The following is a 16398-nucleotide window of genomic DNA, read 5'->3' as shown; positions in this document are numbered from 1 at the left end:
GTTTTGCATGACATGTCAGGTAAAAGAAGTGTTTGCTGTTATTGCAAAGGCTTAATAGTAATTGACTGATGACTGAAGAGTTGTGAAACAACAGGATGTTTTACATTCGTATCCTGCAACATTGACTCTCCATGTTTTTGTTCATTTCCTTTGAGCCGGTCACAGCCTTAGTCCACAGCGTCTCAAAGAGGACGAGTAACGCCACATGTTTCTGGAGCCAACACCACTATCAGCTGTTTCATATGTCTTTGGTAAACAAATAAATGGCTAGTCAATCAAAAATAACATGGAACTGTTATGTGGTTTGCATTGTTAAATAAAAACAATTTAGTTTCACATGAATTGAGTTCATTTGATTAAAAATTCATTGTTTGAATTCAAATAAGTTAATTACTGTTAGTTATGACTGGGTAAAATACATATTTTGATGGGGAAAACTAAAGTACGTTTTCAAGCCTAAGAAATTAGATTACATGCAATGTATTAGTTTGGCCAATAGAGGTTGCCAAAGGCACAAAATAAACTTCTTACCGTTGAAAATATTTAGTTTTGACAAAATTCCGACAGACATTGAACGCAACTTTATTATGAACGAGTGGAACGTGTTTCTCAGATCTGGAAATAATTTTTCCATTTTAAAACAGCATTTTTGAAAGGATTGCACTTGATATGTCCCTGAATAAGATATGATCAAAATTATATTTAAATGCCTATAAACAGATGTTATTGTCAAATTTAAGTAAATTGTTGGAAGGTAAATAACCATTTAGGAATTTTGGTGTATAAGATCAACCTTAATTTTTATTAATTAAAAAAAGCTTTTATCACATTTTTATGTGAACAAAAATGTTTTTAGAGTAACATTTAAATATATATATATCTATATATACTTAAGGAATATTGACAATTAATATTCTTTAAATTCCAAGTTTACAAATATTTTGAAATGTGGTTCTTTGATGATTTTCTAGCTAGCATCAAATGTAAAGTAGTTGTAAGTTTAAGTTGATGCAGCAAACACATGGAGTGACTGATTGTTTTAAACATATTACTTCAATAAAGGAAAAAAGATAGAATAAAATAAAAGGTAAAATCCCTAATTGTTGACAGATTTAGTCATTTATTGCAGTGCCATTTATACATTATGCATTAGTATTTAATCACTTTCAGATGAACAGTGAAATCAAAGAAGTGTTGAGCAATAGATTGAATATACAAATAGTTTTAAGCTTTAAAAAAAAAAAAAGTTTAATACTTAAACAAGAGCCAGTAAAAGTGAGAGTAAACACACAGTCTACAGTGGAATATCTGAGTTGCTGTTGAATAGAGTGAACACTATGATCCAAGAAGTGTCATTTTGGTCCGTGAGAGTTAAAATATTTAGATCAACATCCTTCACAGCTCTTTATCTTTAACTGTAGCCAGAGCCACATGGCATGGAGTGATGAAAATAAATACACTAATGTGACTCTCGTCAAACCATAGAGTCACTGTATTGATCAAACAGTTCCTCAGAATGTTGTGTGATTGATGGCAGCTCTCTGTCTGTCTGTCTGAGCGCAGCGTGTTACTGTTGATATGGAAACGTTTGGGGGGAGTGACTTAGATCTGACTTAGAGGCAGAAACTTCTGGTAGTAGCTCTTGGTAACGTCGATCATCAGATCCTGCGTGCACTCGGGCAGCTCTCCTGAAAACAGACCTGTGAGCACGAGACAAACGGGGTTAAATAAAGTAAAGTGGTGCTACGTCAACGACTGTGGCTGTGTTGGAAATAAAACACTCTGTACTACACACTAAGAACTCAATGAGTATATAATGTCTACTATATACTATCTAAGCATGGTTAGGATGATGAGCGTTCCAACTAGGGCTGAACGATTTTGAAAAATAATCTAACTGCAATTTTTTTCCTCAATATTGCGATTCAATACGCACTTATTTTTCCAAGGGCCTCCTGTCATGTATATTTTCAATGAACACAAGCAATAAATCAATCTGTTTCATAATAAACAATTTCAGATTTATTTAAACTTTAAATAAATATAAAATATACATTTTAAAGCACAGATTACAACAATAAAGCAAACAAATGTGAGGTTTTACCTCTTCAACATATAGACGTATTGCACTTCTTATAGTGTGTAGACAAAAATAAAAAAAAATTGCAGCCTTTGCGATTAGAAAATCGCGTTTTATGATATCGCGATAATAATGCAAATGCAATTAATCGTTCAGCCTTAGTTCCCACTGAAGTATACTTCTAAGTTTCCCATAATGCATTTCAAACCTACGACGACAAAAACCTCAATCACACTGAGGCTAAATATCTGTTAATTCTTTACCTTTGAAAAGTTGTGAAACCATTTTAAAACGAGACAGTGACCAAGTAGAATATCAACATGTGGTCATTTGATCCACACATTTAACGCAGACATGTCGGAGATTTTCGGAGACCCTCCATTGTGCTACTGACTAAACCTCGGGTTAACTTCAAAACAAGAGCCCTATTTACAATAGAGTTAAAAACTAATGGAAGACAAAAAGAGATGCTTTTGTTTTGAAAAGAGGAAGTTTGGTTTTTAGCTTGAAGCCGGTCCCAGGACCATTTTACATTCAACTCACAATTAGGGCTGGGCGATATATATGGAGTTTTCTATTTTGGTGTTATAGAAAATCACAATATTGCCTATATGTATGTATGTTTTATAGCTTATTTTGTATTATAATACCTGTTTTAGGGGTCGCAGCTTTCACTCTTTTTCAGAACAGCATAAAAAGCACAGTTAGATGGAATACTGAGACCCAGACCTTCACCTAAACAAGCCACACTACAGAACTCACTCACACGTCCTGTCCCTTACAGGAAAAAAATCTAAAAGTGCCACATATTGTGCAGCTGTTTGTTAATAAATGTGCCTGTGTGACATTGTGCATCAGCAAATTTAACCCAGAATTGTCTTTCTGGTCAGTTTTATTTGAAATAAAGTTATTAAGATTTATACCGTATATCGCCATTTTGAGAAAAAAAAACATTGAGATGCAAGTTTTGGTCCATATCACCCAGCCCTACTCGCAATGCATCATGGGATAGTTAAGTATGGCTAGAGTGCCCCCCGTGCATAGTTAAAAAATGTCCCCATATAGTCAACATCTCGCGTTTTCAATCTTTTCATACTATCTAATGTGAACGCACTATATATAGTCATGTTGACGTCAGACTTAGTGTGAGTAGTACGTAAGTTAGTGTGACATTTGGAACACAGCCAGCGTGTAATGGTTGATGTACTGTACGTGTGTCAGACCTGGACATCCAGAGAAGACCGTGAAAGGTGGTACGACTGTCTCTGGAGGAAGTACGGTGTTGTCTAAGATCTTGCAGCAGTCCTTCAGCACGCAGCGACGCCCCTGCACGCAAACGAGACGCCAGTAGCTCAACAACCCAAAACCATGAAATTATCATAACAAAAATATAACTGAAACTACACTTACAGTTTTTTCTTCCTCTGACAAATAAATGAATCAATAAAACTAATCCATGTTTCAGTTTGCAAAGGAGCCCGACATGCTTTTACATTTCTGTTGTTATAGTTCATCTAAACATGACGACCATGTGATTCACTCACCTCAGGCATAAAGACACACTGGTAGTTTGTTCTTTTTTTTTTTTTTTTTTTTAAACACTAGCAGTTTTCAGCCTCAGAAATGTGTTTCTTTGCGTCATCCACTGATGAGCTTCCTTCATTTCACTCACTATAACACAGTTTTTGCCGATGTGGACGTAGGAACCGATCTGTGCGGCGTTAACAACGCAGTCCTCCTCGATGAAGACGTGGTCCCCGATGTGCAGTGGGAAGAAGGCCACGCTGGAAGGACAAGAGCACAGGCCAACGGCTTCAGGGATGTAGACATGATGTGCATCATGGATTATTTGTGTCTTAAACTGATTAAAAGGCCGAATCAAGACTGAAATACAGTGATGATAGATTTGAGTTAGTGTGTATTTACTAACTTGTTGTCTGTGCAGCAAATCAAAGGTTCCACTCACTATATCTACTAATAGCACAAAGCTGTGTCTTCTACACGGCATTAAATATGTAACTGTCCATTTTATTTGTCCTTGTGCAGAGGTGCATTTTTTTTTACTAAGTGTGTTTGGGTTTTTATCCATTCTCCTTTGTTTTAATTGGACGTTTTTTTTTTTGGTTTGATTGATTGATTGTGGGGGATAAGGGGTTGGAGGGTGGAGGGGGATTATGACATTTTCTCAACATATTTTTTTTCTGTAAATACCTTAATAATTAATTTAAAAAAAAATATGACGGGGAAAAAAAATGAATCAAAAATCGGTTTGTAATTTAATCAAGACTTTCATCATCAGAATCGCTTAAAAACAGCAATTTGGGCTGATTATCATACCCTGCAGAATGCCTTATGGTTTTAGTCTATTTGTAAAACATAATATTGATCACGTGACGTCGTGAATATGTGGCGATGAGAGGTGAACTTTATTTGTGATCATTAACGTATGACATCATTGTTGTAGTTTAAAAAGGTGAAATATAAAAAGGTGCCGTATCTGATTTGATTTATTTCGAACATGATCACAACAGTAGTGTATCTCACAATGAGGAAAAAAAAATATATAAATAATAATAATAGTGATTAAAAAAAAAAAAAAAAAAAAAAATGGAAATAAATCAAACAAGGAAAAGAGAGAACAACAGGTACAGAAATCCTGCTCATGAAGTAAGAGGAAGTATATACTTATATGATCCGATTCCTATCCCTTGTAATATCTAGTACTATACCTATAAACTAATATACACCTATTTACACTATGCTGTATATACACACACATAATTCATTGATATATATCTATATAATTATACAATTCATGTGAACCATTATACATTCATTTGTCCACACATACATACAGTAAGTATATACACACCTATTTACAATCTTATCCCTGTAACACTTGTGCTTCGAGAAGATAAACTTTATGTATTTATGTTTGATATGCTTTAAAATTCACACTTTTTTTTTTTTTTTAATTTCAACACACAAATGAAATGAAAGAGTTTTACCCTTTGCTGAACTTTTTGAACGGGGGTCTGATGACACTCCTGCTTTTCACCACACAGTGTCTCCCCACCCGGACGTTGGCCAGGTCTCCCCTGATGATGCAGTCATTCATAACTATAGTCTAAAGGAAACACAACACAGTGATGATGACACAGCACTAAGAGTGGAAACACAAAGCTCTAAACCAGTGGGTGTCAAACTCGGACCAGCTTAATCTCAATGTATCATTCTCGTGCCCTAGTTTGCACTTCCATGTATAATTTGGGGAATAGTTTGAGGAAAATTGCAGGATTTTGAAAAAAAAAACAAAACAAAAAAAAAAAACGAGAGTATTTATTTGTCACAATTTGAGAATAAAATCGACTGCTATCATGTGATATAATTATGTGGAAACTGTGAGGGAAAAAAGTGAAGTTTCATTATATTTATACAAGTGAATTAGTTAGTGATTTAGACCAGTGGTTCCCAAGCAGGGGTACGTGTACCCCTAGGGGTACATTAGCACATTGCAGGGGGTACTCGGAATGATAAAAAAATTAAATAAAATAATTGGGAAACGTTCATGAAAAAACTCATTACAAACTAACAGTACTATTGCTTATTCAAACACAATACTTTCTTGTGTCGGTAATTTATTGAAACATGATTTTTCTATACTGTAGAAAGGCTTGCATAATACAATAAATAGCTACAATTTACAAAGGAGACTGTATTTACTTACTATTAAGTACTTATGATATGAAGTTAGTTTACACATGATTTGTTAAAAACGACAAAAAATATTGGGAACCACTGATTTAAGCAATGAATCATGTTTTAGTTGTCATTTGAACTTTCTCCTGCGGGCCGAATTGAGAGCTTTAAAGGGCCGGATTTGGCCCCCGGGCCTTGAGTTTGACACAGGTTCAGATCTGGACTGTGTTTAATGGAAACACGAGTTTCTCTTACTTTTCCATTTAGAACGATGTTCTGACTCCCACAGAGCACAGACTGTCTGCTGACTTTGTTTCCAGATGCCTGAAATAAATCAAAACACACTATTATATTATTTACACATAATACAGCAGTTATTGTCTAAATTATTATCATGTTCTATCGTGAACGCCCTGTTCGGCTACTGTAACTACACAGCTAAACACTGAGCAACGAGACTTATAAAAAGCTAAAAACATTACCGTCTCGATGTATTCCGCTTTGTTGTACAGTAATTCGGACAACTCCATGACTTTAAATAATGTAGATGGTAAAAAAATGGTGCTTATCGTCCAGTTTTAGCATCCAACACATCAGTCTGTCAGCAAACAGACGCCTGAGCTACAGAGCAAGACCGGTAGTGACGTCATGACGTATCCGCAACAAACACGCATTTACAATTTATTAAAAAAAAAAAAAAAAAAATAGACCTATCGGAGTAATGGAGTAATACATTCTGAAAATAAATCTCAAGATTAAAATCTATATTGTTTTTAAATAAAATACCCGAAAAGGATCAATCAAATTTACAAAACAAGGTAAATAAATAAATTACTGAATTATTAAAAGTCAGATAAATACACAATGAAGATTTAATTGTATTTCCTATTTAGTTGTTCCAAAAACAAAAAAAAAAAATCAATGAAATCTGACTTTGTCTAAAAAGAAACGACAGCCGTTGAGTTTTCTCTGTGCATCTTTGTTTTTAACAAAATGTAAAGATATTTATTTATTTTTTTAAATTATTATTATTATGCTTTAGCGCAAAACCTATTCCAAAACATGACAAAATGTCCAAAATAAACCACCAATTTGCCAAACAGAGAGGGTTGTTTTCCCAAATCAGAGTAGCATAGGTTAGACACTATCTAACGAGATGCTATCTACGAGTAATCATTTTGATTGTGCATTGTTTACTATGTGAAATAATCTATCAAGCACTGACCATTCATTGGGTCACCTGAAAACCAAACCAAGAAATGTTTTTAAGTCTGCAGTTGCTGATAATCTTCTACTAGCCTCATGTAAGTCATTTAGGTCATCAATGTTTTTAATCTGGGATCGATTGCTTTCCCCTCAGTTCTTTCTTTGCCCCTTGAAAAAACAATCTAATTAAATTTAAAAGTGTAATTAGTTATATTTATATTGAAATACTAAGTTTAAATAGTTAAATATTGTAATTAATTTGTATAAAACTGGTACATATTTAAAAATTATCACGGGCTCTGCTTGTGCGCATGCGCAGCGGCAAGCCCTTGACCCCTGTTTCTTCTTCTTCCTGCACGCTGCTCGGTTGTTTTAGCTTGACTCCGTCATGGCGGCCCGTGTCCTGCAGCAGTGTGTCCGCTCCTTCACCCGGCCCTCGCTCAGGCTCTGCACCGGGAACCTCGCACTCAGAGCCTCGGCTGCTCCGTTAGCGGCCATTCACCGGCCGCTGTCGTTGTTCGTAGACAGCCGGAGGACGCGGAAAGTCGCTTTGAGCCCGGTGAGTGTGCGCGGCCCTGCCGTGACCTACCGACGTCTTTCAGAACTACCCGAGCACCTGCGTGTGGTTACAGACAGGCTGCTTTAATGGTTACATAGTCCGAGCCCATGACAATGTACGGACAGAGATCAGGATTCAGGAACTGCTGTTAGTTTTAGTTTAAACACTAGGAGTAATGTTATGACATGATAGCTAACATGTTAGCAACATTGGTGCGTTCAGGGATCCACCGGGGCTGTTGGACTTTTCTGCTCTAGCGGAGCGACCTGGACAACACGATGTTAACAGTAAAATCCTACAAATTTAAAACAGATTTAAAGTGTTATTTATAGGTAAAAGTCGGTATTTGGTTTGTGAACCCCTGCTGCTGCAGTGTAGCTGTTGCTCTGGGCTTTTCTTCTCATGTTTTGCACATTTTGTGGCTACAGATCCTGTAATCAAAACAAAATTACGACATTCCACAACTAGACAAAAACAATACAACAACAACAATAATTACATTTATAGGTTGAAAAAGGTCACAAAGTTTGTCATCAATAATGACCAAACCTTGTCAATATTCAGACTTAATATTCACCCTATTTCTAAGAACGCTACTTACTCTCTACTTTTTGCAAACACTTGCCTACTATAATGCACCAAGTATGGAAACATGTCAAGCATGTGTATTAAAGTTTTATTTATTTATTTTTTGTGTGCGTGTGGGTGCAAAAAATCTTATGAAATATGCAGCATTTGTTGTTTGGAATGCAGAACAGCATTAACTTGCAAGTGAAGTTAAAGCCTTTAAATGTATAATTCAATTTTCTCACTTTGCAACTACTTGTTAAAATTGGGCTTCTAAAGTGTTCTTTCCATGGGGATTGAATGTAAATGCACAAAAAATGTGCCTGTTCCAAAAAAAAAAAACGATTTGAATGGAAGAGATAATTTAACATATTTGAATAAAAAAAAAAAAAAAAATCATGGATGAATAACTGTGCAACATGATGTCACATCTTATTGTTTCCCATTACAGAGCTTTGAGTTCCTCACTTTAAAGTCATTGAAGCTAAATTAAGCAGTCATAACAAGTCACACGTGTACTGTTTAGCGTGCTCATACACTGACATCCTCCTTGTTCTTCCTACCCTCAGAGCTGGTCTGTGGGTGTGTTGTGCAGACAGTATGGTGGCCTGCCCCCCCTCACCCTAGAAAGCATTAAAGAACGTGTCATGTATGTTCTTAAGCTCTACGACAAGGTGGACCCCGAGAAGGTGAGGAGAGAGCAGAGCTGCAGCCTAACGCACATACACACGCACACGCCCTTAATGACATCATCAGTGAAACCAATCCTCTGTCTAAAATAAGCTGAATGTTTTCTTCCCACAGCTGCAGCCTTCCTCCCACTTCATGAAGGATCTAGGACTGGACAGTTTGGACCAGGTGGAGATCATCATGGCCATGGAGGATGAGTTTGGTGAGTCCAACAGACACGCCCGCCCTGCCAACAGGATCCCACCCAGAAATTCAATGTGTAGATGAAAAGCTAACTCTAATTTGTGCAATTTCAGAGTGTAATGCGTCACTATTTATTTTTTATTTATTTTTTTTACATCAATTGAAATGCATCTCTCCTGTCCTCTGTGTGGGCGGGGCTCCCAGCTTTCACCTCTCACAACGGTACCGACAAGCCCATTCACACTCAGAGAGAGTGCGTTGCCTACTTTACGATTAAATAACCCCAACATAAACAACAGACAATATATATATATATATATATATATATATATATATATATATATATATATATATATATATATATATATATACATACATACAGTAACGGTTAAAAGTTTTAGAACACCCTGATTTTTCCAGTTATTTATTGCAATTCAAGTCGTGCAAGTACAGTGAAAAGCTTGAAATTGTACAAAGGTAAGAACTGAACAACCAGAGGTTAAAAAAAAAGAGGTTTGGTTCCCAAAAACTGGAAAATTATGTACATTTCAGAATTATACAAATAGGCCTTTTTCAGGGAACACAAAGTAAATTAACAATTTAAAGCTGTTCTGCAGCAATGGAGGTTGAATCAGCCTTGAAAGCTGGTGCTAATAATTCCTACAGGTGTTCCAACTTTTCTTGGTTACTTCCAACCCCTTTTGTCTGCATAAAAGCAGTGTTGGAACACACTGTGGTACCAGACCATCATGAGTCACGGAATCGACCAATGAAAACAGAATCCACTGCTAAACGTAGAAATTGACATAATGTGAATGAAACGTTGTCACCGTGAGACAAAGAACATGTGGAACAACATGTGAAAGCGTTTTTTTTTTTTTTTTGCAGCGCAGCACGCACTTACACAGCTGTTGCTGGACATAGAATCATGTTTAGGCATTAAATAAATTATATTGATATCTAATCCTTATCACCAATATAAGTGCATTGCATTTTTTTTTAAACGGTATTGAAACTGATACCATTGTTGGTCAACCAGTGAAAATCTTGGTCGACCACGACAGCATCGACCAATTAGTCGACTAAACGACCAAAGTTGGCCGCCCTAGAAATAAATCAGGGTGAACTGCGTATTCAGGTACTAATGCTCTATAATAATTATAATTATGGTAATGATGATGATGGTAATTCTTGTCCGTGCGTTGACGTTTCCTTTGGACTACTTTATAAATCAAGGCCATTTACAGTTTCATGGGGTGGGCGATAATATGGGGAAAAACATCATCTTATCACCATTTTTTTTTTTTTTTGTAAAATCCTGATCTCGATTTTATCACAATTTTTTCATTCAGATCATTTAGATTATTTTCACGTTATTTACCAGTAAAACAAACCAATTCACCTACTTACAATAAAGAGATGAGATCATTTAAGTTTAGATTTATGTAAGAAATTTATCAAACTGGTTCCAAGTACAATTAACCTCAAACAAAAATGCTGACATGTTATTTTAGTCACAGTCTTTTTTTCTTTGTAGTGTAGCATTAGCATTAGCAACACTTGCTACATAACAAGACAACATATCAGTCTAGTGATTATGATTTGTTTTTGAGGCAACGCACATATGAATAAAATCCTACTTTAAGCAGTGTTTCACACAGTTTAGACAATCATATCCTTTATAAGATAAAACGTTACTACTTTGGTTACATTAGGTCTTGGTGATATGGATCAATATTCATATCTCTATATTTTTCCTCAAAATGGCAATAGGCGATATAAACTCTGTTTATTATTTATTTATATGAGGCTGGATGTGCTGTGTGTGGGCACACAGACATATGACGCAGACACGGCACCGCCAGGGATAAAATGTGCACTACAGACGCTTCTACCATCTCCATGACTTGGCAGATCGTCGTCATGTTTCAATCTAACATCGTCAGATCACACACCCTCAAGTGTTTGTGATTTCTTTCTGTCTTTCTTTTTTTTTTTTTTTTCAAAACTCTTTTTATTACACATTTTTGACACTCAATTAAAAGTTTTCCACATTTGGTCCAGAAATTACATACATAAAAAAACAACAGGATTAGGGATAAATTAAAACAAAAGAAAACTGCTAATAATAACAGTAGTAATGGTAGAAATAATAGCAACAATAGTGTTAAACAAATAGTCAAAGCAATAGATATTTTAATGAATAGATGTATATTATATACATCAGTGGTTACGCCTTCAGACATTTAACGTGAAGCCATGTGCCCCCTATTCCTGCTCACTTAAAAAACATAATAAAGTAATATCATATACAATGTAGCCCTACAGTGAATTTTACCTATCCTGTTGAGGAATAATATATAATAATAATACTAATAACTAGAATGTTTGCATTTCCTGAAGAAAATGCAAGTGAGGATGCTGGTGCTAGCCCGTTTTACACTGCATTAGCTTATCATTGGCATTAGCATTATCTAGCTTAAGCATTCACTTAGCAATGGCTTTAACCTAGCATCAGCATTAACATTTGCATAACAATAGCATTAGTCTAGCATTAAAATTGACCTAGTATTAGCTTTAACATAGCATTATCATTAGCCTAGCAATAGCAGTAACCCAGCATTAACATTAACAAAGCAATAGAATTAACCTAGCATTAGACTAACATTAGCATTAACCTTGCAATAACATTAGCATTGCATTAACCTAACATTAGCTTAGTAATAACAATAATCCAGCATTAGCATTAACCGTAGCCTAGTAATAGCATTAGCGTAGCATTAGCTCTATTTATATTTGTTTCCAATGGTGTCATTGTTTTTCATTTTCATTCACGTACCCCCTATGACTATTCGCGTACCCCATTTTGAGAACCTATATATATATATATATATCCCCCCATAGACAGGGTTGGGAGGGTTACTTTAAAAAAAAAAAGTAATCCGGTACAATTACAAGTTACCTGTTAAAAATTGAATCAGTAACTTACTTTAAGTATCACTATATTAAAGTAATGTAACTGATTACTTTTAGTTACTTTTTGGATTACTTCAACACAAAACATAGACGTATAGAATACGTGTAACCTGCTCACTGTATTATTTTAGACAAACATAAAATCATCTTTTCCAGTCACACTGCATTAAAGGAAACGTTGTAGTTTAACACAGACTGGTTTAAACCCACAGTAGTTTAAATTAATATCAGTTAACTCATGAATTATGAACAATTCAGTTGAATCATTGACCACAGACTATACAATAATGATTATTGTAATCCCACTATGTAATCCCCATTTTTATACATATAAAACACCAGTAATCTGATTACATGTTGTTAAATGTACTGTAATGGATTACAGTTGCATTATTTTTGTATCTGTTACTTGTAATCCATTACTCCCCAAGTCTGCTCATAGATATATACACGTATGGGGGAAAAAAATGAAATACAGAGTGTTACTACATCTGTTTAATACCAGTGACTTTCTACTGGCGTGAACAGAACTGTTGACCTCAGTTGTGTTTGTTTTGCAGGTTTTGAGATTCCAGATGCAGAAGCAGAGAAGCTGATGAGTCCAGACGAGATCGTACAATACATCGCAGACAAAAAGGACGTTTATGAGTAATCGTCTCCACAGAGCAGCACAGGTCAGTGTCCCACAGTGAGTTCATGAGTGAAGCTGTTCTGCTGCTAAACACTTGGTTTCCTGCTCCTCAGGCTCCTCTCCCACATTATTCCACAGGACGTCAAGCAAACGCTGCCAAGCTGGAACGTTCCCACTTATCCGCATCAGATCACCTGGTTTCCAGTTTGGCGTCGTCAGCGTTCTCTGCCGTGTCTTGTGTTCGACTGTATTTAAACAAACATGTTTTTTGTTGCGCAGGTTAAAAGTCAATATTAAACAAAGTCATGTCACAGGCCTGATTTCTTCTTTTTCTCCACCTTGTGGTTCACATGTGTAATTTCACTTGAATAGATTATTAAAGACTTATTTTAAAAATGCGCTTTAATATTCATCAAACTCAGGCCATTGTTTTGACTTATTAAATATTCTGTATCGACTGAACCGTTCGTCCACCTTTTTCATGTCAAATTACTGACTTAGTTTTTTTATTTTTATTTTAAGACAAATTGATATTTAAATAAAAGTCAACACAAATACAAGCAGCAGCAGCACTAGCTATTGGTTAGACACTGGGAGGGGGTTGCAAGAAACTAAGGATATTTTTGGAACAATTTGCTCATTTTTACTCTTTTTCTGCAACTACACCAAACTTGCCATATTTTAACCACTTTTTTTGTCCTTTTAATGCATTTTTGCTACAATACTCCCATTTCTGTCACTTTTTTAATCTTTCATGACGTTTTTGGCACTTTTTCCCACTTAATGTCACATACGTTAACCCATTATAGTGACTTTTAACTGCTTTTCACCACATTTGATGCTTTTTTTTTGCTGATTTAACCACATTTATGATTTGTTATGCCCATTATTTGCCAGTTTAAACTAATTGTTCCTACTTTTTTCATTACCTTCCCACCACTTTTAAGCCAGTGTTGACACTTTTTTTAAAAAACATTTTTTCTGTGCTGTTGCACCTTTTCCACCATTTTTTAGTCATTTTTAACCCATTTTATTTCTAATTAAAACAAGGATTTACATCCTAAAGATGACTATATACTATTCCGCAAATGATAAACTAGATAACAGTGTTTAATATTCAAATAAATAAATGTGTTCATCACAGATTCATAGAACAATGGACCATCATTTTTGCTGACTTAACGGATGGACCCCAAAGAGTGCTCCCCTTTATCCCTCCCTTATAGATGGCCCTGTCTCCACATGACTGTTCTACCATTAAAAATACAACTGTCTGTGGTTCAGTTTTATGGTTTTTATTAATTGACTGTGAAACCTAATAGTGGACTGTGAGTATTTGCTCTGCTTTGGGTAGAAGGATGTTTTCTGTTGGACAGATGGTTCCAGCTTCATAAAATCTTGTTCATATTTGTTTTGTAGCATCAAAAACCAAAAGACGGTCAACACACCTTATCAGGTGTCTTAGTAAAGGCAGGAAATGAGAAAAGATAAGGAGAGACCAAGACTTCCTCAGCTGGTGTCAGATTACAGCAATAAAAGCATCAGAAACATAAAGTCATGTGTTGCCAGGTCTCCACGTAAACATAAAGCTGATCATGTGACTGATCAGCTGCTTAAAGGATATTTAGCCATTATTAGGGGCAGATTTGATTTCTTTTTCACCTTTGAAAACCAATTGTTAGGTTACATTTTTATTTGACTGTTTATATATACAATATATATAATAAATATTAAATAGAAATATATCCACAACCTCATGCAAAGAGCAGCTTCTTTACAAACAAAATCAGAAAATACAGATCATTATCCACATTATTGGTTGTTTTTCATCATAATGTAATAGATAATATTTTGTAAACAAAATTTGCTGCCGTAGTTTTTGTCGACCACATTTTTAAAGGTGACAATACCTCGACCAATTTTTTTTTTTTTTTGGCTCGTGACCCCATTTTATTATCATGAATTGATTTTTTTTTTTTTTTTTTTAATCTAGAATTTATTTTTGATCAAGTTTGTCATACTGTATTACAGAGTAGCCAGTGATTAGTTTTACTGCATTTTATTTGAACTACATTTATATTTGGCAACGTGAAAGTATAAAATACAGCTGTTTTAAAATTGTGTTTTAATATGGAGTAAAAAAAAAAAATCATTAAAAAATCAGTCATTATTTTTTTCATCATGAATTACGAGACATTGTATGCGACCCCACATGGTGTCCCCATGGGACGAAATCCAATCAGAATTCATTGATTACATAAATGGTAACTGAATCTTTCAAAGAAAACGCATACGTTGTCATGCTTTTATCTTTTTGTCAACTATAACACATTTAGTTGTTCAAACATAATTCAGTTTAAAAATAGGAATAAGGAAAGGATTTACAACATGAGGTACAGAGGCCACTTTACTATTCACCAGTTGTTTTTTCCCTGTTTTGAGTAATACTGACGAGTTATGGACTATTTGTGAATATGTAGATTGTATGATGATATATGGTTAATTAAATTGTATTATTAGTCATCTTAAAAAAATAAAGGGGTAGTTTACACTTCTTCCTACTCTTTTTCACGCATGTATATTGAGAGGTTTGTGAATCAAATCAATGGTCTTTTTTTAGGGATGGGAATCTTCGAGTGTCTCACGATTCGATTAAAAAACGTATACAATGCATAGTGTGCTAAGGCAAATTATGGCATCAAAACAATACAGTTTGTATCAAATAATTTTAAATAAACTGATTCCAATGATGTAATCACACAAAGGCAAACTTAAGACACAAGGTTAACATTTAGTCATGCTAAACAAATAAAAACTAACTGTACAAGATATAACTTGTATAAATAAAATTGCCTGGAATAACAAATAAAAGCTTACACTAGTTGCCCCTTTTTTCCAGAAGTAAAGCTCAACTCAGTGACTACGAGAATAAATTCAAGGTATACAATTACGGCGCTGGAGCTGAGTCAATTTGTTTTATTATTATTATATCTTATTTTGTTATTAATATACATTTTTCCTCTCTTTATCCCATTGTTTTCTGGGTGTATGCTGTCAGGTTATCACATTGTCCATATATGTCTTGTATGTTGCAGAAAACAAAACAAAAACACACATATATATATATATATATTTAAATTGATTTTTGAAGTTTCGGAATCAATTCAGAATCATGGATAATTAGAATTGCGATTCTTACGTGAATTGATTTTTTCCCCCAACCCCTACTATTTTTGATGTTGTAATTTGTCATAATTTTTCATTTTCTAAAATGTTGTTCCATTATCATTTTACATGTTTGAAATAAAGACAATATCATTTAGCTGACCTAATTATGACTGAAAACTACAGTAAGTTGTATTTTTAGTCAGAAGCCTACGACTGAAACTAAATCAAAGTCTTGCTGAATAAATAAACAACACTCAAGACGCTTTAGATTTGATAGAAATTTGAATAAAAAAACTAAATCAAGACAGACACACACGCACAATGCTGAGTCGTTGTTAGTCTTTTATTGAGGGTTGTACCCAAGTTATACAGCTTTGTACGCTGGCTGTGGGAGCCAGAGGGTTACAAACAGTAATCATTATACAAGTACAGCCAACAGAAGACTCACTACCTACTCTACACCTTAGTACAGATACTCTTAAGAGCAGTAAAATCCAAGAAAAAATAAAATAAAAAATAAAATACAGAACAAACCAAGCAACAAAAGGAAGGAAGAATAAAGATTAAATGAAACCAAACAGACAGCATCAGAGGAGACATTCATTATTAGAGCACACTGGAGTTGGTTTATTTCTTAAC

General features: G+C 34.8%; 2 protein-coding genes across 2 annotated transcripts; one reads left to right on the top strand and one right to left on the bottom strand.

Moving 5' to 3' along the window:
* Window positions 1–1100: 1100 nt before the first annotated feature.
* Window positions 1101–6404, bottom strand: dctn5 (dynactin 5). The gene is made up of 6 exons (XM_028455027.1): window positions 6262–6404; window positions 6035–6103; window positions 5089–5207; window positions 3753–3864; window positions 3304–3406; window positions 1101–1700 (listed from the first exon to the last, which is right to left on the bottom strand). The coding sequence occupies exons 1-6, from the start codon at window positions 6307–6309 to the stop codon at window positions 1603–1605; spliced, it is 549 nt and encodes a 182-aa protein (XP_028310828.1). The 5' UTR covers window positions 6310–6404; the 3' UTR covers window positions 1101–1602.
* A 919-nt stretch (window positions 6405–7323) lies between these two features.
* ndufab1b (NADH:ubiquinone oxidoreductase subunit AB1b) lies at window positions 7324–12906 on the top strand. Its single transcript, XM_028455259.1, has 5 exons — window positions 7324–7544; window positions 8681–8800; window positions 8916–9003; window positions 12521–12634; window positions 12705–12906. The coding sequence occupies exons 1-4, from the start codon at window positions 7374–7376 to the stop codon at window positions 12610–12612; spliced, it is 471 nt and encodes a 156-aa protein (XP_028311060.1). The 5' UTR covers window positions 7324–7373; the 3' UTR covers window positions 12613–12634; window positions 12705–12906.
* The last annotated feature ends 3492 nt before the right edge of the window (window positions 12907–16398 follow it).

This window comes from Gouania willdenowi, chromosome 8 (genome assembly GCF_900634775.1).
Source record: "Gouania willdenowi chromosome 8, fGouWil2.1, whole genome shotgun sequence".
Lineage (NCBI taxonomy): Eukaryota > Metazoa > Chordata > Actinopteri > Blenniiformes > Gobiesocidae > Gouania > Gouania willdenowi.
The sequence above is the reverse complement of the archived record's forward strand: the minus strand, read 5'-3'. Positions and strand labels throughout refer to the sequence as shown.

Coding starts and splice junctions, on each gene's coding strand:
- dctn5 (XM_028455027.1), bottom strand. CDS start 6,309: ATGGAGTTGTCCGAATTACTGTACAACAAAGCGGAATACATCGAGACG. Junction 5,208..6,034: donor ACATCGTTCTAAATGGAAAA/GTAAGAGAAACT, acceptor TGTTTCCTTTAG/ACTATAGTTATGAATGACTG. Junction 3,865..5,088: donor TTCAAAAAGTTCAGCAAAGG/GTAAAACTCTTT, acceptor TTGTCCTTCCAG/CGTGGCCTTCTTCCCACTGC.
- ndufab1b (XM_028455259.1), top strand. CDS start 7,374: ATGGCGGCCCGTGTCCTGCAGCAGTGTGTCCGCTCCTTCACCCGGCCC. Junction 7,545..8,680: donor GGAAAGTCGCTTTGAGCCCG/GTGAGTGTGCGC, acceptor TCCTACCCTCAG/AGCTGGTCTGTGGGTGTGTT. Junction 9,004..12,520: donor GGCCATGGAGGATGAGTTTG/GTGAGTCCAACA, acceptor TTTGTTTTGCAG/GTTTTGAGATTCCAGATGCA.